The following is a 22,879-nucleotide window of genomic DNA, read 5'->3' as shown; positions in this document are numbered from 1 at the left end:
TTTAAAAAGAGCAAGATAAAAAAAAAGAAGTAGCAAGGGCAAAAAATAAAGAAACATAAGGTGTATGAATAGATATTCATTCTAAATTAAGAAAAATACATCACCAGTCATATAAAATGGGTATGAAACCACCTTTATAAAGGTAACTTATGCTACTTATTTTCCATATTTCCTTTAGAATCTCAGCAATAGCTGCATGTTTATTTTTTGGTGCCAAATATGTAAGAATTTTCTTCTAAAATGCATGCTGTAAAACCTGGGTTTCATATGTCATGAAAAATGGTGAGAAAATAGGATTACTGGGTATCTTATGAAAAGTAGGGACTGTCTAATATGCTCTTTGGGTTACTTGTTTCTGTAGCTGTCTGTGCCTTTCACTGGACTAAAATGAGCCCTGAGAATCAGAATTCTATCCATTGGTATTGTCTGACAGTTATCTAAATAATGTCAATTTAGAAGACTGAACTCTAAAATCTGTTCTTTAAAGTAGCAATCATGTGTAGTACCTGGTAGTCTTTCCACGAGCATCTGAGATTCCTCTCTGATGAAGACACAAATTCTGGCCTGTAGTTTATAGTAGAACCTTCAGGCAAGCTCCAGAATAAAACAAGAACAATAAGATATTGAATAATTTTGGTTACCTTATTACTATAACCAATGTTATCATAAAGCATATATTGGAGTTTCATAAAAGCTTTGGTCAACGGTGGCGGCGGCGGCGGCAGTTCTGGCAGCTCAGGACTGAGTGCAAGTAACATAAAGTCAGCCATGGTCCTGCAGAAGCTCTTCAGGTTCTCCTCTGTCGTCCGCTCAGCAGTTGCAGTCCATCTGCGGAGGAACGTTGGTGTAACAGCAGTGGCATTTAATAAAGAGCTTGATCCTGTACAAAAACTCTTCGTGGACAAGATTAGAGAATACAAATCTAAGCGACAGGCATCAGGAGGACCTGCTGATGCAGGCCCATCATACCAGCAAGATCTGGAGAAAGAGCTTTATAAGCTGAAGCAAATGTTTGGTAAAGCAGATATGAATACGTTCCCTACCTTCAAATTTGAAGATCCCAAATTTGAAACCATTGAAAAACCCCAGTCCTGAAGAAATAATGGAAAATTAATCTGGTAATTTGTCATGGATTACTTGTACAGTTAATCAGAAGTATCACAATAAATACATTTCAATACATTTCACAATTAAAAAAAAAGCTTTGGTCAGGGTTATTATCCCTGTGGGCAAAATAAAATTATGGATAAGGAGGGTTCAGACAATTGCCAGAGACTTCCAATAAACCATATAGTTCCTTTACATTACATACATTTTATTGGTGCCAGCATTGTGGCACAGGATGTTTGGCTACTGCTTGCAATGTTGGCATCTCATATCACAGTGCCAGTTCAAGATCTGGCTGCTCTGCTTCTGATCCAGCTTCTTGCTAATGTGCCTGGGGATGGTCCAAGTACTTGGGCCCTTCATACTCATGTGGGAGACAAAAATGGAGTTCTAGGTGTCTGGCTTCACCCTGGATCAGCTTTGACCATTATGGCCATTTGGGGAATAAACGAGGGGAGGGAAGACCTATTTCTTTCTATATTTCTTCCTATCTCTCTGTGTCACTCTGCCTTTCACATAAATAAATAAATCTTTAAAAATACATTTTATCAAAGCAAATTTAACTTAGAGAAGACTAAGTATCTCTTCTGATACAACAACTCTTCCCATGCATCTTTTATAAAAATAACACATTAAAACAATCAGAATTGTTTCATCTCTTTTATAAAATAAAAGAATTAATCTTTGTGATTTTTCAGATGACATCAGAAATCTCAATGGTTTTAGCTTAAAAGTTTTTGGTTTGGGGCCAGCGTTGTGGCACAGCAGGTAAAGCTGCCATCTGTGACGCCAGCATTCCATATCAGAATGCTGGTTCGAGTCCCCGTTGCTCCACTTCTGACCTAACTCCCTGCTAATGCAACTGGAAAAGCAGCAGCAGATGATCTCAGTGCTTGGGCCATGCTACCCACGTAGGAGACCTGGATGGAGTTCCAGGATCCTAGCTTCAACCTGGTCCAGCCTGGCCATTGCAGCCATTTGGAAAGTGAACCATTGTATATACAATCTCTCTCTTGTACTGCGTCTTTCAAATAAGTATTTTTTTAAAAAATTTCATTTTCCACACACACACACACAAAACCAGGTCATTTATGTTAATATGCGATGTGTTTATCACTGCCATTTTCCAAGGAATAATTCAATAAATATTTTACCATTTTCATATTTTTAGTGTCTAATGTGGTAAATAACAATAGTTATAACCTACAGAAATAAAAATAGTTTGTTTGAGGTTCTCAATAATTTTTAAGAGTTTAAGAGGATTTGGAGAGACTGATGTAGCTGTGGGTTGGGATGCCCATATTCCCTATGGAATGGCTGGCTACATCTCTTTCAGTCTAGCTCCCTGCTAATGTGCCTGGGAAGGCACAGATACCTGAGTCCCTACCGCTTAGGTGGGAGACCCAGATGGAGTTGCAGGCTCCTGGCTTCAGCATGTCCCAGCCCTAACATCTGGGGAGACAATGGATGGAAGATCTCTCTTTGTCACTCTGCCTTTATTTATAAATAAACAAGCAAATCTTTTTTTAAGAATATAGAAACCAAGAAGTTACATTAGGGAAAAACTCTCTTTCCATGGAAAACAGAAGCACATATACTGGTATAATTCTGTCATGTTATTCTTTGAAGATTCTCAGTCACTCATATTAACTATATCTTTTAAATGAAGTAGTCAACTACTATTTTAAAGAGAAAAGAACAAGGTGGATTGAGAACTGTCTGGGACATACAAAGGTACTTCAAAAAGGTTGTGGAAAATGGAGTTGGTGTTTGATATTGAGGGAAGACAGGTAATCAAATCCTTGACTTACCTTCAAGAAAAAAATTAGGTGCAAATCAGAGAATAGCAAACAGCAAGCAGCAAACATTATATTGAGAAAGCAAAGATACAAACCACACGCTGCAGGGCAGCAGACTCTCACCTCTGAATTATGTTTCATATTATATGGGCCATGTAATTCAACAGGATGTGTATTTCAACAAAAGGTAGTTATAGTCCAGGTTTTTCTGAGAAGCTGGATGATTTGCCAGAATATAGTTATTAGCCTAGTTCAATACTTATATGTTATGATATTTCTTGTCATGGCAGCTGGTAGGTGTGTTACTCAGCATGCTGAAGTACTACAATGACAGTATACTGAGCTGTAGGTCAATCTAAGTCAACCTTGGGACACTAAATGGGTATAAACCTGGTCCAGGCAGGGAGTCTGCTTATCTTTAAAGGCAAGGGGAACCAAACTCATTTCTTGTAGGTCTTGAGAAAATAGGAACAACCCAGGTAGCTCAACTGTTCTCTCTGTTTCAGTAAAAGACAAATTAATCTTGATGCAACATAATATTCAGGGCTGGTATTGTGGTATTAGGTAACTGATATCCCCTATCAAAGCACGGATTCAATCTTTACTGCTCTGTTTCTAGTCCAGCTTCCTGCTGATGTGCTGGGAAGGCAGCAGATAAATACTCAATTACTTGGGCCACTATCACTCATGAAGGATGAAATTCCTGGCTTTTGATTTAGGCCTGGCTCAGTCCCAGCTGTTATAGTTGCTTGAGAAGTAAGGTATAGGATAGAGAATCTCTCTCTGTATCTTTCCAATAATAAATTCACCTTTTTAGAATAAAGATCTATTTATATATTCAAAAGGCAGAAATAGAGAGAGAGAGAGCGAAAGAGAGAGAGAGAGAGAGAGAGAGAGAGAGAATCTTCCATCTGCTGGTTTACTCACCAAATGGCCGCAACGGCCGGGGCTGAGCCAGACCAAAGCCAGTAGCCAGGAGCTTCTACCTGGTCTCCCACATGGATGCAGTGGCCCAAGGACTTGAGCCATCTTCTGGTGCTTTCCCAGGCACATTAGCAGGGAGCTGGATTGGAAGTGGAACAGCTGGAACTCGAACTGGTGTCCATATGGGATGCTGGCACTGCAGGCAAAGGCTTAGCTTTCTACACCACAGCAGCAGCCCTAATAAATTCATATTTTAAAAAATAATTTTGAAAGTATTCAAAAAGCTCACCAAGATTCACATTATGAAAAAAGGGCATGAATTTCAAAATTTTTGCACAAAAATGAGTATCTTTTTTAAAAAAGAATATTTATTGATTTGAAAGGCAGAATTACAGAGAGAGACAGAGATCTTCCATCCACTGGTTTACTCTCCAAATGATGGCAAGGCTGGGACTGTGCCAAGGCAAAGCCAGGAGTCTGGAATACCATCTGCATCTCCCATGCGGGTGGCAGGGGCCCAAGGATGTGAGCTGTCATCTGCTGCCTCCCAGGTGTATTAGGAGGGAGCTCAATTGGAAGTGGAGCAGCTGGGACTCGAACTGGCACTCATATGGAATGTTGGTATTGAAGACAGCAGCTTCACCTGCTGTGCCACAAAGCTAGCCCCTGAATTTACCTTTTAATTCCATTTTTCACAAACTTCTTAAGGTACATTGGCAGGAGCATTTGAACAGAGTAGCAGAGGTTAGGACTACATATAAGAAAACTTTCTATAACTACATAAATCCTTTTTATAACTTCCTAAAGTGGGGTAAATGGACACATTCATTACAGCCTTCATGATATAGCCCCTCTCAGGGCCAGCATTGTGGCACAGCAGGATAGTCACTGCCTGCAACACTGGAAGCCCATAATGAGAACTGGATCAAATCCAGGTTGCTCCACTACTAATCCAACTCCCTGCTAATGCACCTGGGAAGGCAGTAGAAGATGACCCAAGTACTTAGGCCCCTGTTACCCAAATGGGAAACTCAAATCAAGTTCCAGGCTCCTGGCTTTGGCCTGGCTATTGCAGCCATTTAGGGAGTAAACTAGTAGAACTCCCTCTCCCCCCTCCCTCTCCCTTCTGCCTTTCAAATAAATAAAATCTTTTTTTTTAAAAAGTTCCTTTCAAATAAATAAATCTGTAAAAGAAAAAAGATGTAGCCTCTCTACAGCGTTTGAAAACAAGAAGCAGGGCTGGCGCCTTGGCACAGTAGGTTAATAGTCCGCCTGTGGCACCAGCATCCCATTTGGGCACCGATTCTAGTCCTGGTCGCTCCTCTTCCAGGCCAGCTCTCTGCTGTGGCCCGGGAGGGCAGTGGAGGATGGCCCAAGTACTTGGGCCCCTTTACCCGCATGGGAGACTGGGAAGAAGCACCTGGCTCCTGGCTTCAGATCGGTGCAGCTCTGGCCATTCCGGCCATTTGGGGAGTGAACCAACAGAAGGAAGACCTTTCTCTCTGTCTCTCTCTCTGTCTATAACTCTACCTGTCAAATAAATAAATAAAATCTTTAAAAAAAGAAAATAATAAGCAAAGGTAGTTAAATTATGCTTAATTGAAAACAATGTTTCAGAGTTCCAGCACTGAGGACAGCAGCCCCAGCAGTGTGGCTTTGGTGTCATTCAGAGAAGGTAATCCCACAGAGATGACTTCATCTCCTTGGCTCTGGGGAAGCAAGAGCATTGGAATGCTGTCTATGAGAGAGAACTACAAACTTTGCAGGAATATGGAGATACAAAAGAAATCTGGTTTGGAGAAGAGAGTGTGACTTGACTAATAAGATGATGAAGAAACAGAATATTCCACTGGATGCAACCAGTGCTTCATATTGGAATTGGATATAGTGTTTTCCTGGTTGAACCTGCAAAATTTGGTTTCAGTAATATTATTGGCATTGAGTACTCTCCTTCAGCAATTCAGATTTCTGGAAGTATCCTAGAGAAAGAAGGGCTATCTAACTTTAAGTTGAAGGTATAAGATTTTTGAATCTTTCCACAAAGCTGTCTGGATTTAAAATTTGTATTGACAAAGGGTCTTTTGATGCCATAAGCCTTAATCTTGACAATGCAGTTGAGAAGAGGAAGCAATATGTGAAATCTCTCTCCAGGTGCTGAAACTAAAAGGCTTTTTTCTAATAACCTCATGTAATTGGACCAAGGCAGAGTTCTGAAGGAATTCAGTGAAGGATATTTTGTGGGCCATCACTGTGGTGTAGCTGGTTAAGCTACTGTCTGCAGTGTTGGCATTCCATATCGGCACCAGTTTGAGTCTTGGCTGCTCCACTTCTTATCCAGCTCCCTACTAATGAGTTTGGGAAAGCAGCGGACAATGGCCCAAGTCCTTGGGCCACTATACCCAAAAAAAGCTCCTGGCTCCTGACTTTGGCCTGCCCCAGCCCCAGCCATTGCAGACATTTAGGGAATGAACCAGTGTATGGTGGAGCTTTCTCACTCGCTCCCTCCCTCTATAACTCTAGTTTCCAAATAAATAAATAAATCTTTAAAAAAAGTTTCATTACTCTCTTTTCTTTAGGAATTACCTAGCCTACCAATGACTAACCATGAACTCATTCAATTTAATGCCATCACATGATTGATTAAAGATCTTGGAAAAATCTTCACGTAGGCATACTTCAAAGCATAGTTGTTATTGAAATAAAGTTTGTTGGAATAATGATTTAATTTAGTTGAATACGATTTACATTTTTCACAATTGCAAACATTGTTAGGAATAATGTTAACTAACTTGATCAGAATATGTGTGCAAGTTTAAAAAAAATATCACCCAAGAAAAACAAAAAGTATGCTTATATTACACTTGACAATGGTAAGTCAGAAAAAAAGACATAAGCCAAAGAATCATGTTAATTATGTAATCTTTTCTCCATTAGTTTCTGTAAGATGTTTTATTAAAGTCTAGCACATTTAAAGTGTTAGAAGTTCAATTTTCTAGGAATTTAAGAACATTCAGTTTATGTATGTATTCAGGTTCTTTAATTGAACAATGGTGCTCCTTCACTATCTTCCAGATATAAGAAAAGATTTCATAGACAACAATGAGAAGTTAAGGAAGGTATTTCTGAGTAACAGCCACACAGATACAAAGAAAGCTTAAAACTTCAGCCGCATAGCGGGTTAAGCTGCTGCCTGCAAAGCTGGCATCCCATATGGACGCCGGTTTGAGTCCCGCTGTTCCACTTCCAATCTCACTCTCTGCTAATGAGCCTGGGAAAACAGTAGAAGATTGTCCAAGTGCACGAGCCCCTGCCCTTGGATGGGAGAACCGGTGCAAACTCCTGGTTCCTGGCTTTAGACCAGCCTAGCATTGCCCACTGCGGCCACTTGGGGAGTGAACCAGCAGATGGAAGATATCACTCTTTCTAGCTCCCTTCTCCCTGTAGCTCTCTACCTTTCTAATAAAATAAATCTTAAAAAAAAAAAAGAGTCAACATAAAAACAAATCCTAATCAACCCAGAGATCAAAAAGCTATTCTTCCTGGTCGTATAAATTCTTAAATGATTTGAATATGAAATAAATAAACACACAAACAAAAGTAATAAATGCCTTCTATCATCTCTTGCCTAACGGAAGACAGGGCTTTATAATCCATTATTACTAATCTATACAATCTATTAATACAGGTCAAAGTCATACTATAAAACTGAATTCTCCCTTACTGCTGCTACCAAACATGTTTGTATCAAAAACAAAATAACAATAATGAAGAAAAAGGGTGCCAGTGCTGTGGCATAACGGGTACAGCTGCCGCCTGCAGTGCTGGCACCCCATATGGGCACCAGTTCAAGGCCCGGCTGCTCCATTTCTGATCCAGCTCTCTGCTATGGCCTGGGAAAGCAATAGAAGATGGCCCAAGGCCTTGGGCCCCTGCACCCACCTGGAAAACCTGGAAGAAGCTCCTGGCTCCTGGCTTCAGATTGGCACAGCTCCGGCCGTTGCGGCCAATTGGGGAGTGAACCAGCGGATGGAAGAGCTCTCTCTCTCTTTCTCTGCCTCTTCTCTCTCTGCGTACCTCTGACTTTTAAATAAATAAATAAATCTTTTAAAAAAATGAAGAAAAAAGAGAAAGGAAAAAATCAACTTTTAACAAATGTTAATTTTAAGCACCAACATGATCATCTCACAATATGGTATTAATATTAAATATACAAGAATTTTAATTTTCATGCTTTGTTATTAAATAGCAAAATATTCACTCTTAAGAGTCACATACCACAGTATGTTGAGCCATCACTTACAACACTGCATCCTCTATCAGACTGACGCCTTTAATTCTTTCTTGTGCCAACACAAGAACCTCTATTCCAGCCATTTCCACTAATAGTCAATTATTGCTTTCACATAGAAGAAATGGTTTCCGCAGGTTAGCGTGCCTTGTGGTAAAATTCAGAGCAACTGAGGCATATGCATAAATTATAAGTTCAGGATGTTTTAGGACAGGTAAGATTTTTAAATGTCTTTATCTTTAAATTTCAATACATATTCATATTTTATTCCTCTTATTGGGCAGAAAATGATTGTAATTATGTATTTTTATTTAACCATGGCTTTTCTACATTCATTATTGAGCTGTAGTTGCACTGTACCATTAATTTCTGAAATTTGGTATCAACAAAGGGATAACAACATTATCACTCCTCAAAGATAACTACCCATTGTACAAGATTTATAGGAAACACCCTATAGAAATAGGAGTCTGTCTTCTCAGCCTACTATTTTAGGCTTAATTCACCTCCAATTCTTTTCTGCTTTAAAATAATTTCTTCTCTTGGTTTCTGTGGATATATTCAGGCAGGCCAATATATAAACTTGAAGTGACTTAAAGTGAGATTTTAAGCTGGAAACACAAAACACATTAGAACGAGATAAAACAGGCAATAATTAACAGTATGATGGTGGCAGGAGTTTTTACACCTGTCTCTTGTACCTGCCTGATAAAGTGTAATTTCTCTGTGGCACTCATGCTGATTTATAATCTACAGTTTAAATGGTTCAGTGTAAAGGCTCAATGGGTTACAGATCTAGGCTTCATTCCTTACTACCTCTATTTTACATAAAAAGTGTGCTAAGGGAGTTGACCAGTCTCTTTGCAGCTTCCAAGAGACCCTCCAGCAATCTGGTTTTTGGACAACTGGAGTTGAAAGAGCCTACGAATGATTTTTAAAAAGGCACTTTTACTTTTTATCCCCCTCCAGCTTCGCAGCCTCGAATTAAAACTATTTAACTCACATGTATCTTGGAAAAACATAGTAGCAAGTAAAGAACCCCAAACTTTTCTATTATTAAAAGAACTGAAGTGCCCAAGAAATGACCCCAGCATAATTCTAGGGATAGACTGGTTGGTCTTTTTTTTTTTTAATACTACTAAAGAAAAATTATATTAGGCATTTTCTTATCCCTTTACGGTGAGGGTCTCAAGAGCAGTTAGACGCCGAGTTTACAGCAAGAGCCTAGAAAGAAACCCTCAGTCTTTGGCTCCACCCCACTGGGGACACAGGCATGGGTCCTGCCGCCCCCTGGCGGTCCCGGTCGACTTCCGCTTCTGCCACGGACCACGGGCCACCGCACGCGTGGCCTACGCCACGTCACATCCGGTCCTTGCGAGTGGAACCCGCGCGATGAAGTGCGTGTTCGTTACCGTAGGGACCACCTGCTTTGTCGACCTCATTGCGCGTGTCTCGGCGCACGAGAGTCTGCAAGTGAGTGGGGGAGGGGCGCGGGCGACGTCTGAGCTCGCCGCGCTTCGCCCGCCGAGGCCAGTCTTAACTCCTGGCCCCGGTAACCTTGCCTGACCGCAACGCTGGGAAAGAAATTACCACAGCTGTACCTCAGGTGCGGCCGTCCCTTGATTGGCTTTTCACTGCGCCCGGTCGAGCCCGCTTCCGGCTCTGCTCAGCCCCTCTAGGTCCTCCACTTCCCCCTCCCGGTCCCCCGTCATTTCTCAGGGCCGAGCCTCCTCGTCCTTTCGGTGGCTCCTCCTTTCCCAGGCTTTTTTCCTTGGGATTCTCCGCCTTCGCCCCTCCTCCCTAACGGCTCCGCCCTCAGAGCTGGGGCTTCTGCCCAGCCGCGACACCCCGTCGTGTTCGGCCTTCCAGTCTGTGGGGTGCCCTCAGAGCTGGCGTCCTCGGGCTTCGCGGCGTCCCCTGAGCGCGTCCCCCTCGAGGCTTGCGGTTCTCGCAGCCCAACTCGTGAGGAGGTAGAGCTCTGCTGTTCCCTGCTTCTCTCTGGCTAGTTTGCGACCCTCTTTTCAAAGTCTAACCCTGCTCTCCTTTTAGCCGTGCTGGTTCTTTCCCGACTTGTTAAGCTGGGTCACCGAAATCCGTCTGGGATAGTGAGGTTCCTGGGTCGGGCCCGGGACGGGCAAAGTTGGGAAAATTAAGGTTGTTTGGTAGCCCGTGCTCGGGTCTGCACGCTGGCTTTTAGGATTTGTTAACTGCGGTTTTCTCGGGAGGCAGTTTAAAAGGCCCGCGTTTTCTTATTTCCTGTTTCAGATAACCAAGAGCTTTGGTTACAACCAACTTGTCCTCCAAACTGGCAGAGGAACTGTAGTACTCGAACCGTTCAGTGCTGAGTCTTTTACTCTGAATGTTTACAGGTACAAGGATTCCTTGAAAGAAGACCTTCAGAAAGCAGATCTTGCTATTAGTCACGCAGGTAAAATGCCTTAGAATCTCAGGATTTGGTCTTTGCCACATAACAAAAAACGAGTTGACACCGGGACCTTTCTGTCGCCAGAATTCCGAATGGTAGCGCTTTTGAACATATGATTACTGGAATTATTTGAATGTAACAATTGAGAACTTTATGGGAATTTAGTATTTCTGGATGAGCGAAGGATGGAAAATTCATCACCATAGCTCAACTTTCTGATAAGAAAGCTAAGCACAGAGAGGGAGATAGTTAGTTCATGCAATGACACCTGTAGTGAACTGTGAACTTGAAATTAGTATTTGGGCTTAGATCTGAAGCAATGTTTAGCTTGCTGATGGGTTGGGTTGGTCATGGTGAAATTCACTTTGAAAGATTTTTTTGCATTTCTATTAAAAGTGTGTGAAACGAATTCAGAAATATTCTTTAGCAGCTATATATCATGCAAATCACTGCCTGCTTTTCAGAGAACCATCCTAATGATCTAGTTAATTAGACTTCAGTTCCCTTATAATTGCATTTAGGAAGCATTGCAGTTTTCACTGCCAGGAGGGAGGATATTCCTGGTTTTTAAAGAGTCTAGTTTTTAAAGAGTCTAGTTAAAGAGGAGAGAAAGTCATTAGAAACAGACGTTACTAACAGATTGGTGATCAAAAACTTAGAAAATAGTAGCTAAAGAGCTTTTGGAACTGCTCTGAATGCTTTGTGTATTTTATCTTGTTTGATTCTTACATACAAAGGAAATAAGAGGAAATTCCAGAAGCTTCATGGCAGTTATAATTAAACAATGTTTATTTTGGTGCAAAAACTTGAAATCCATGAGTAACTTTTTTCATAACACATTTTCCATCAACTTTTTATGTACTTGTGTTTCTCCATTTTACAGATGAGGAAACAGAAACGTGTTAAGTTAGTTGTCCAGTCAGTAAGTGGTGGACAGATAACAATTAATTACCCCCTCCTATAAAAGGTACTGTCTACATATCAGTGTTCTTGTTCCCATTTAAAATAGCTGGGTGATTTTAGATTCAAAGTTGAATTGATCCTAATATTTTATGGGTGAAAATTCATAGCAGTCTAACCATTCTGGGTATGGCACCTCAAGGGTAGACTCATAAGGAGTGGGCAGAGCTTTGCTTTATTATTAGTTTTTCACATAGCAGGCTTGCCTTTTCTATTTGTGTTTGAATAGAAGTAAACTGTGACTGTCCCTTGGTATCCTTGGAGGGTGGGTTCCAGTACCCTGTGCAGATGCTCCAGTCTCTTATCTAAAATAGAATAGTATTTGCATGTGGCTTAGACATATCCTTCCATAAACTGCACTTGAAATCATCTCAAGATTGCTTATAATACCTAATACAGTGTAATGCTATATACATGATAGTTATAAAAGGTTACTTCAAAAATTTTATGGAAAATAGAATTAAAAGATAAGTTTATTGATACAAAAACTTTGAAACCCACAGATTTTTAATAATGTTCACTTTCCGTGAATTTTTCAAGACTCTAGTATACATGAATTTCAAAAAAAATTATCAAAATAAACTTTTTATTTATTTGAAATGCAGAGTAAAAGAGATGCCTTCCATCTGTTGGTTCATTCTTGACATACCTGCAACAGCCAGGGCTGGGCAATGCCAAAGCCAGAAGCCTGGAGCCTAGAACGCCATCCAGGTTTCTCAAATGGGTGGCAGTGATCCAAGGACTTGAGTCATTGTATGCTGCCTCCCAGAGTGTGCATTAAAAGGAAGCTGGGTTAGAAGTAGAGGCTGGGGGCCAGAATCCTGGCACAGCAGCTTAAGCTGCTGTCTGGGATGCCAACATTGCATATGGGTACCTGTTCTAGTCTTTGTTGTACTGCTTTCGATCCAGCTGCCTGATGATGCACCATGGAAAGCAGCAGAAGATGACCCAAGCACTTAGTCCCCTGTCACTTATGGGAGACTTCATGGAGTTCCAGGCTCCTGGCTTCTGTGAACCCATAAAAAGAAAAGTCTGCTCTTTGAGCATGCATCCCAATGTTAAAAAATGAAGAAGTGGAGGCTAGGCTAGAGTAGATCCCAGGCATTCTGCCACAATGCCTGCCCTGAAAATAAACTTTTTTTTTTTTAAAAAAGATTTATTTGTTTGAAAGTTAAAAGAGGCAGAGGTGGGGAGAGAGAGAAAGATAACAGACACACTTTCAGTCTATTGGTTCACTCCCCAAAAGACCACAATGTCCAGGGCTGAGCCAGGCTGAAGCCTGGATCCAGGAGCTTCTTCTGGGTCTCCCATGTGCATGCAGGAACCCAAGCATGTGGAACATTTTCCACTGCTCTCCCAGACATATTAGCAGCGAGCTTGAACCAGCACCCATATGGGATGCCGGTGCTGCAGATGGCAGCTTTACCTGCTACACCACAGTGCTGGTCCCAAAAATAAACTTTTAACTCCATTTTTCCACAAACTTTTAAAAGTATTCTTGTATTATTTAGGGAGTAATGACAAGAAAAAAATCTAAACATGTTTTGTACAGATCCAGTTTATTTCCAGAATATTGTTTTTTAAAGATTATTTATCTGAAAGGCAGAGTCAGAGAGAGGGAGAGACAAAGACAGATCTTCCACCCACTAGTTCACTCCCCAAATGATTGCAATGGCTGGGTCTGGAACAGGCCCAAGTCAGGAGCCTGAAATTTCAGCTGAGTCTCACACGTGGGTGGCAAGGGCCAGCATTGTGGCGCAGCAGGTTAAGCTGCTACTAGACACTGGACTCCCGTATGAGTGCCGGTTTGAGTCCAGGCTGCTCCACTTCCAATCCAGCTCCTTGCTAATGCACCTGATAAAGTAGCAGAAGATGAACCAAGTATTTGGGCTCCTGTCACTCACATAGGAGATTGGGATGGAGTTCCAGGCTCCTGGCTTTGGCCTGGCACAGCCTCATCTGTTGCAGCTATTTGGGGAGTGAACTAGTGGGTGGAAGATCTGTCTCTGTCCCTCTCTGTGACTCTTTCAAATAAATCTTTTTTTTAAATCGTATTAATAAATTTGATCTTTGGGGGCTAGTGCTGTGGTGAAGTGGGCTAGAGCCCTGGCCTGCAGTGTCAGCATCCCATATGTGCACTGGTTCAAGTCCTGGCTGTTCCACTTTCTATCCAGCTCCCTGATGATGCGCCTGGGAAAGCAGCTGAGGATGGCCTAAATCCCTGGGCCCCAGTACCCACGTGGGAGACTTGGAAGAAGCTCCTGGCTCCTGGCTTCAGATTGGCTCAGCTCCAGCGGTTATCTGGGGAGTGAACCAGCGGATGGAAGACCTCTCTGTCTGTCCGTCTCTCTCTCTCTCTCTCTCTCTCTCTCTCTCTCTCTCTCTCTACCTCTCTACCTCTCTACCTCTCTACCTCTCTCTCTCTATATATATACCTCTGTCTCTACCTCTGTAACTCTTTCAAACAAATAAAATCTTTTTAAAAATTAACCTTTTTTTGGTAGGTGCAGGAAGCTGGAGACTCTGGAAAAAGGAAAGCCACTGTGGTAGTTATAAATGAAAAGTTGATGAATAATCAACTGGAATAATCAGCTGAAATTGGCAAAGCAGCTGTACAGAGAGGGGCATCTCTTCTACTATACTTGCAGGTATACTAGAGACCGATTATTTGACCACTAAGCATAATTCCTCCCTGACTGTTCTTATCTACTCACCTAGCCCGCCTGTCTTCTTTTAGCTGTTCTCTTCTCCTGCTTACCAAGCATACTTTGATTTTTCTCACCTATAAAATCATCTCATTTGTTTCTTTCCCTTTTTAACTGATCTCTGTGTTACATGCTTTTCTATGTATGTGACTGTTTCTTTACATGTGAGTATCTGGGTGTACAAGTCTCTGAGAATCTAATTTTTATGTTCATCATTTAGATATTCAGTATTCAGGGGAGGCATTTACTTACTTTAGTTAAAGTTTTGCATTTAGTAAGCCCACTGGCATCCCTAAATTAAATTTACTCATTCATGTATTCAACTGTACCTAATATGTAGTAGATGCTGTTTTAGGTATTGTGGATACAGTGGTAAAAAAGAGGTAAAGTCCCTGTGCTCATAGTGCTTACATTCTAGTGGTGGTTGATTAGCAAGCAGCAAATAAGTACACAAATAATCACAATAATTTCACCTGAAGGAATGTCCTGTAAAGAAAATAAGACCTGGGGTGAAGAACAATTAGATATAATTGTCAGGAGAGGTTTGACATGATCTTTGAGCTGAGGCTTGAATTCCATGGAAGAGCCAGTCATGTGAAGCTGTAGAGGTAGAGGAACAGCAATTGCAAAAGCCCAAAATTAGGAGTAAAGTTGGAATTTTATGTGCTTGAGGAGCAAAGGGAAGGTTAGTGTGGCAGGAACATAGCAAGGGAGAATGTAGTGAAAGATAAGGCTGAGCAGGTATCATTCACGTGAGAGTTCTGATTTTATTCTGTATTAAGTGAGAAGTCTTTGGAGCGTTTTAAGTAGGGGGATTACTTTATGGTAAGAAGTATTATTTTCTTTTCTTTTTTTTTTTTTTGACAGGCAGAGTGGACAGTGAGAGAGAGAGACAGAGAGAAAGGTCTTCCTTTGCCGTTGGTTCACCCTCCAATGGCCGCCGCAGCCGGCGCACCGCGCTGATCCGATGGCAGGAGCCAGGAGCCAGGTGCTTTTCCTGATCTCCCATGGGGTGCAGGGCCCAAGCACCTGGGCCATCCTCCACTGCACTCCCTGGCCACAGCAGAGAGCTGGCCTGGAAGAGGGGCAACTGGGACAGAATCCGGCGCCCCGACCGGGACTAGAACCCGGTGTGCCGGCGCCGCTAGGCGGAGGATTAGCCTAGTGAGCCGCGGCGCCGGCCAAGAAGTATTATTTTCTACAAGTGTGTTAGAATTCAACAAGAACTGATTGACATCATAATAGGAGGATGAAGAAAATTGCTGGTTTGTTTTCTATCGTTCTTCCTTAAGATACTGGAAGCTTCCCAAAGGGCTGGTCAGTAGTTCCTAACTGACTTTAAAACATATCCTAATTTGATGTTTTGAAGAGTAAAAGCATAGAAGTATTTAAAATTACTTATTTTTGTTATATTGAAGTTAATTTAGAATAAAAATAAGTAAACCATAGAAGAAATTGGCTACACCATAATAAGCTTTCCTTTTAATTTTCCTATTTTATCTTTTAGGCACTCACTAAATACTTGTTCATTCATTAATACTTATTGAGCACCTACCACGTGCAAGGTATTGTTCTAGGAACTTGCTATATACATCAGTGAACAAAATAAAGATTCTTACTCTCATCAAGAGGACACAGATTCATTCATTCAGGAGTAAAATTGTTGGTGGCCTCCTTTGTATACTGACAGAGATGTTAGAGGGTTCTATAATGTAGAAGCTGGTTTTGAAGCATTGTGAGTCAGTGGAGAAGCTAGATGATTAAAATTATGTATGCTTTAGATAATGGGCATATCTGTCTTTAGGTAACTGAGATTGCTAGGGGTTAACATCAGTTTTTAAGATAAATAAACTTTCATTTTCCTAACTGGTTTATGCGAATCTATTTTTCCAGATACATTTGAGGAATATTTTCACTTTAAATGATACAGCTGTGACTTTAAGTTAGTACCTTATAAAGGGAGAAACATTGACCATTGACTTCAGAAACACATGCTGGCCGGCGCCGCGGCTCACTAGGCTAATCCTCCGCCTAGCGGCGCCGGCACACCGGGTTCTAGTCCCGGTCGGGGCGCCGGATTCTGTCCCGGTTGCCCCTCTTCCAGGCCAGCTCTCTGCTGTGGCCAGGGAGTGCACTGGAGGATGGCCCAAGTGCTTGGGCCCTGCACCCCATGGGAGACCAGGAAAAGCACCTGGCTCCTGGCTCCTGCCATCGGATCAGCGCGGTGCGCCGGCCGCAGCGCGCCAGCCGCAGCGGCCATTGGAGGGTGAACCAACGGCAAAGGAAGACCTTTCTCTCTGTCTCTCTCTCTCACTGTCCACTCTGCCTGTAAAAAAAACAAAACAAAACAAAACAAAAAAAAAAAAACACATGCTGACATTTTACCGAGGTCTAAAGGGAAACAAGGGAAACTGTATACTTCTTTAATTTGCTCATTTTTTCCCACAGTTTTAGAAGTTTTTTTTTTTTTTTTTTTTTTTTTTAAGAAAGTCACATACGTGAAAGCAGTAAGAATCAATAATTGGTTGTATTTTTATTTTAGGTAAATCATTTTTTTTTCCAAATTTAGACTGGTTGGTTTAATATCTGTTCAAATTGAAGTGGCTGATTTAAATAAATTCCTGAAACAACAGTTTCATGTTGTTGTTTAGAACCTTATTTCTAAAATGCATGATGGTTATACATTGCTTATTTGTATATGGATTTATGATAGTAAATTACTGGCAGGATAGTTATTTTAAAATCCTCATGCATGGTCTATTCTTATCTGGCAGCTATTATATTTGGTTTCATTTATTCTGTTTTCATAAATTAATTTTGTTTTAATTTATATCTGCTCAGTCCTAAGAAGTATTACGAAGCCACATGAACACTTTTTTTCATGAAGTAACTACATTTCTGAAATATTACCTTGATATAAAAATGTATTTGTTGAATTGGTGTTGACATTTTATAGTATTCTTTGTATTGCTTTAATTATCTTGGTATGTATGCCTAGAATATTAAAATACATAAAAATTCTATGTGTAGTTTAAGAAGCATCACTGTGTTCTTGGAAGTGGATTTTAGTCATCAGGTGGACAGCAAGTAATTATGAAACTTTCTCCCGTTACCTAAAATTTTTCTTCTTTTGTTTTAGCACACTTCCTGGGTTGTTACAGTCAATGGATTATTAAAACTGAAATGTTATCCTCCTGGCCAGCCAGAAAAATTTTCTACATTTTTGGATAAAGTTGTTGGATTACAAAAATAAACACTAAACCCTTAGCACTTTTTTTTTAATGGATTTGAATCATAAACCCTTAGCACTTTAAAAACACTCCTGAATCCAGTACATGAAATGTAGCCAAATCAAATTAAATGCATAATACTTTTTCAGAACAATATAATTAATAAACTTCTTACATCTATGGAATGTACATATATAAGAAATTTTATGGTGTACACATTTGCAATGGGGTCAGAATTCTAATTGCAATTTAATGTACTTATTATTTTTTACCCAGTCTTCAATATGTAGTGAGAATTCACAGCTTTGGTCTTAGAATTCCAAATGGATTTGGAATCATGGGAAGAAAGTGAAATTTTAAAAATTGGACAAATGCCGTAAAGGTAGTTAGCTTTGATGTTCCTGATAATTAAAAAAATGAAATATTAACAACTTTTAAAAGTTGAGAGGAGTTGTCTTTACCTTCATAATTCAGGGAACCAATATTTTTTTAAAGCAGAAATGTTGGATCGTGCTTTATGAAGTAAAAAACTCAATAATTGCCTGAAAAACATTAGATCTGTTTATCTATTTTACTTGGAGAAACTACTTTTGTCCTAAAAGATAGGGTGAAGTGGATGTGCTAACTCTTTTCCCTCTGTAACATAAGTAGAAATGACAAAATAATTTTGCTCAGTGTCAAGTCTTTACTGGTTTGAGAAGACTAAACCAAAAGAAACTATGCTAGTAGGACAGTAGGACTTACCGTTATCTTTTTTTAAGGATTCCCCTCTCACAGTTTTAATGGAAAATTTATTTTAATTTATGTGCTTATAAAATTAGTTTTACAAATTAGGTAGGCATAATAGATTAAGTATATGGTTTAAGTTCATGTGATAACTTGAGATAGAAACACTATTCTTTCTGATGAAAGTGCATGGTCTCAAGATCTTTAGAATAAAATAGATTATCCCTAAGTGTCCATAGTTCTTTGGTAGGTAGTTTCAATGTAACTTCTCCATAAAAGTAGATATTCACCATAAAAACCAACCTTCTCTTATCTTACCATCCCAAAATATTAAATGTTCCAAACATTTTAATTTAGGATGCATTATATGATGTTTTATAGGTTTATTTTTCTGATTGTGTTTTACTTAGACTAATGCCAAAATCAATTCTTACTAATGGTAGAAAGTGGTGACTGAGAAGTACTCTGGGTAGCAAATGGAAGACAACTTGGATTAAAACTAAAAAGTGAGTAATCTATATCTACATAGTTGAGAATTCATAGCACCATGATTATAGTTGTATATTAATGTTTTACTAATGTTTTAGGAAAAGTCCTGTTCAAATCCAGGGAGAGAATTTTAGCGTTTTTTGAGCCCTCAAAATTACATTTTTCTCATTTCAGAAAAACTGTGGCTTGAAGTTTATATTTGTCACTCAGTCCTTATTTTATGGCTCACAAAGGACTAACCATAGAGACTCTGAAAGTAATGAAAGGGGTTTACTCAAATAGCAGACAGCTAAAAAGCCATGATTCCTCAAATCCTTTGCTTTCTACTTTTCTGCAAGAATGCATAATCTACAGTACATTTCATTTAGCAGAAGCTTAAGCCAGTGGTGTCAATTCTAACATCTCTGACTACAGTTTTATCAATTATGGGGTTTTATTTCAATATTTTAGAGTCCTTCTGGCTTGCCAGGGAGTCTCAAGATTATGTAGTGTAATGCCATCATTTCTTAGGTGAGGAAAGAGATGAGAGGTTACAGTTTGCCTAAAATGACAACTTTTGGCACAGCCACCACTAGAAGCAGCTTCTTGATTTTCATTCTCGTGCTTTCTGTCATACCATAAGTTGTAAGCTTTTTGGTTCTTTATAGTTGTTTGCTTAGTATTTATCTTAATTACAGTAAACCCTCTCAAAGAAAGTTTTATTTATTTTCACAAGTAATTTTAGTAATTCCACACATGAATTTTCCTTTGGTGTATGGCAGCCTCATCTAGGGCTTAGAAATGTGTCATTCCTGAATTTTTGGGATCTAGCAAAATGTTCTGTGTAGAATTAGTACTAGCAATGAATTAATACTTTAAGACAAAGGATTATGGAGTTTTGGGAGTGGGAAAAGAATTTAAAGAATGTGTACTACAAACCACTCATTTACAGATGAAAAAGGCTAAGGTAGATTAACTTCCAAGTTCACATCTTACTGTTCTTTATGAAAAATTGGTAATCAAAATTCTAATTGAAATGTTTCCTCAATATAAATTTGATTTCATTGCGTGACAGGGCCTCAGGTTTATAAAGTTGGTGACTAAGTGGAATATGATTAATTTAGCAGTTTTATATTAGAAATATTTAAGTTTCCAGTGCTATGAAAGAAGAGAGTTTGGTTTTCGGAAATTTACCCTGTGGTTAGGTTCAAAGGTGGACAGGTGTTAGTTTATGGTGTTGGAATAGATGGAAAAGTATGAGGTAGTGTGAGATAATTTTGGGAATGGAGATTTTAGGTGACTGTGTTTATAACTTGGGAGAAAAGAAAGAGCTGGAAGCATTTGGTGGTAAGATAGTACTTGGCATAGTGTTCAGGAATATTTAAAAGTTGTCACTATCTGAAAGTATTATCAAGTTTCTGATTTTTGATAGCTTAAAGTTCTACTTTGTATGCTTTTAAGGGTAAATAATATGTGGGTACAAAGGAAAATATAAATAGATTGTTGCTTTGACTTAGGAAGAATTTTCCATGACTAAAGTTAGGGATGACTAACAATAATGTAGAGGTTTTTTGGCCCTTTGTTACAGTATAGGCACTTAGTCTTTCTGATTTGTTCATGATATAGAAGATGAAAGGTGACCAAAACTGGGCATACAGTCTGAGAAATGAGATATAAGAAAGGATAGTTTTCAATGATTTTTCCAAAATATTTGGAAAGGATAGTCCTGAGAGCCATGTGATAACCAGTTTTCTACTCTACAACTAATAGCATGGTTTGTGGAGGAATGAAAAAGAACAATTGCAGTCAACCCTTGTTGAATGTTTCCACATCAGCTGCTAGTGAAAGTACTTTATAAATATGAATTCATTTAATCTTTACAATAACTCTATGAAATAGTTGCTGTTATCCCATTTTGCAAATGAAGGATCTGACCTCAGGATATGAAGTGAAAAAGGAGTTTTATGCCATTTAAGCGTTTTTAAAAAGGGTCCCAAAATTGTAATTGGAACACTGGATTCCAGTATGTAAGTACTTCAAAAAGTTTGTGGAAAATGGAAATAAAAGACAAGATTCTTTTAATGTGAAAATTCATGAAATATGTGCATTTTTAAAATATTGTCCAAGAACTTTTTGAAGACACCTGATGTTTCCATCATTTATGGGGATGGTAGAATGGAGCATTTAAAATCAGAAGACTATTCCAGCAATTTTTTTTTAACTTTTATTTAATGAATATAAATTTCCAAAGTACAGCTTATAGATTACAATGGCTTCCCCCCCCATAACTTCCCTCCCACCCGCAACCCTCCCCTTCCCTCTCCCTCCCCGCTTCCATTCACATCAAGATTCATTTTCAATTCTCTTTATATACAGAAGATCAGTTTAGCATATAGTAAGTAAAGATTTCAACAGTTTGCATCCACATAGAAACACAAAGTGAAAAATACTGTTTGAGTACTAGTTATAGCATTAAATCACAATGTACAGCACATTAAGGACAGAGATCCTACATGAGGAGTAAGTGCACAGTGACTCCTGTTGTTGACTTAACAAATTGACACTCTTGTTTATGGCATCAGTAATCACCCAAGGCTCTTGTCATGAGTTGCAAAGGCTATGGAAGCCTTTTGAGTTCACCAACTCTGATCTTATTTAGACAAGACCATATTCAAAGTGGAAGTTCTCTCCTCCCTTCAGAGAAAGGTACCTCCTTCTTTGATGACCTGTTCCAGCAAATTTAATGTATACTAGCCACAAGTATATAACCTTGTTTGAGTTTTTTCATTGCACACTGACAACTATTCATAGAAACCATGTGGAGAAACTTTCCCAGTTTAGCTAGTTGCATATTATTAGTATTACTGTTTTTCCCTCGAATGTCTATATTTAAGGTTCTCTTTTGGTCCTCTTTATATATTTTTCCTGGAATTTTCATCATTCTCAGAGATTATACTATTGTTGATTCCCCTATCTGTATCTCCCAAATAATGATTTGAGCTTGTCAATGATATTTCCAGTTGCCTATTGGCCATATCTGTCTGTTAATTCTGTAAGCCCTTCTCCACAAACTAAAATACTCCTTTTCAAGATCCTTATTTCTATTAATGGAGTTAACCATTTCAAAATCAGTTAACCCCTTACATCTGATTGTTCACAGTAATCTCCGCTTTACTTCCTAAGCATCCCAAGCCTATTTATTTATTAGTTCAGTCTTATAAGTGGATAATAAGATCCTGTGTTTTATGTCAGCAGAACTTAAGATGTGATTCCTGCTCTGGAGGAGCTTTTAACCTGTCTAGTTATGGAAGCTCTGTGTTTTACTCATTTTTGAATCCTCTGCCTGAAACACAGTAGGCTTTATATAAATGATGTCTGTACTTTTGTAATTTAGTAGTTTTCTGCTTAGGTATTGGTTCTAAGAAACATTTACACATGTTTATTTCAAAGTGTCTTTGATTTGATTCCATGTAGTATTTCTCTTGTTCAGAAGAACGATGAGGCTATCGCATGGTATGATGAAGTTTGTAGGATCAAGCATTTATAGAAATGGCATGCCAAATTTAACAGTGCTAATCCTATAAAAAATCTTTAAGATATTTAACAGTCTGTCAAATAATGTTACCTGCTGGGGAATTGTCGTAAATCATGTTAAAAATCAAGTATATAAAAAGCAGTGTAGTGATTTCTAGTAAAAGATTACATGGACAAAAATTTAGGTTACTACCAAATAATATTTAAACTGCTAATTAAATAGTGAATTCCCTGCATGAATATTCTAGTACTATCTTTATATATTGCTGTTAATTCTTATGTATTTGTAGGTGACTAAGAAAAGGTAGACAAATCTACAGGAATGTAGAATCCATGCTTCTGGTTGTTAATATCAATTCTTGAGAAATATTTTGAAGAACTTTTTATATTGTTATACACTTCGATCTTATCTCACTTCTAGATATTTATGTGCTTTTAAAGCACATCCTGGCCAAAATTCTTTCTTTTGTTTGATACACTATCATAACTTCCAAAATGACTTTATTTTGATGGCTGCAATCTTGTTCTAAATGACTAAGTTTCTTTTTAAAATACTTAATACTTACTCGTCTCTCCCTACTCACACATATACATAGCAGTGACAGGTGCCTGCTGGTCCCAGATTAAGAATCCCTAGTTTGAGGCCAACTTCATTAACTTCATGCTTTGGTCTTTGATTATTAGTTTTGATACTAACTTCTATATTATTTTAT

The 22,879-nt window shown here is 39.1% G+C and overlaps 2 protein-coding genes and 1 pseudogene across 2 annotated transcripts in view; all 3 read left to right on the top strand.

Annotated features, from left to right (window-relative positions):
* The first annotated feature begins 708 nt into the window (after window positions 1–708).
* Window positions 709–1,110, top strand: LOC100350526 (ATP synthase-coupling factor 6, mitochondrial). Its single transcript, XM_002720207.5, has one exon. The coding sequence runs from the start codon at window positions 769–771 to the stop codon at window positions 1,093–1,095; it is 327 nt and encodes a 108-aa protein (XP_002720253.2). The 5' UTR covers window positions 709–768; the 3' UTR covers window positions 1,096–1,110.
* Window positions 1,111–2,864: 1,754 nt separating this feature from the next.
* LOC100342743 (EEF1A lysine methyltransferase 2-like) lies at window positions 2,865–6,097 on the top strand (annotated as a pseudogene).
* Window positions 6,098–9,480: 3,383 nt separating this feature from the next.
* ALG13 (ALG13 UDP-N-acetylglucosaminyltransferase subunit) overlaps window positions 9,481–22,879 on the top strand; it is a 97,100-nt gene continuing 83,701 nt past the window's right edge. The window contains 5 exon segments of the mRNA XM_017349952.3: window positions 9,481–9,591; window positions 10,384–10,549; window positions 14,001–14,042; window positions 14,045–14,085; window positions 14,087–14,151. Of these exon segments, the coding sequence (XP_017205441.2) occupies window positions 9,511–9,591; window positions 10,384–10,549; window positions 14,001–14,042; window positions 14,045–14,085; window positions 14,087–14,151 (395 nt within the window). The 5' untranslated portion in view covers window positions 9,481–9,510.

This window comes from Oryctolagus cuniculus, chromosome X, assembly GCF_964237555.1.
Source record: "Oryctolagus cuniculus chromosome X, mOryCun1.1, whole genome shotgun sequence".
NCBI classification, from domain to species: Eukaryota; Metazoa; Chordata; class Mammalia; order Lagomorpha; family Leporidae; genus Oryctolagus; species Oryctolagus cuniculus.
Note: the sequence above shows the minus strand (reverse complement) of the source record. Positions and strands in the feature narration are given on the sequence as shown.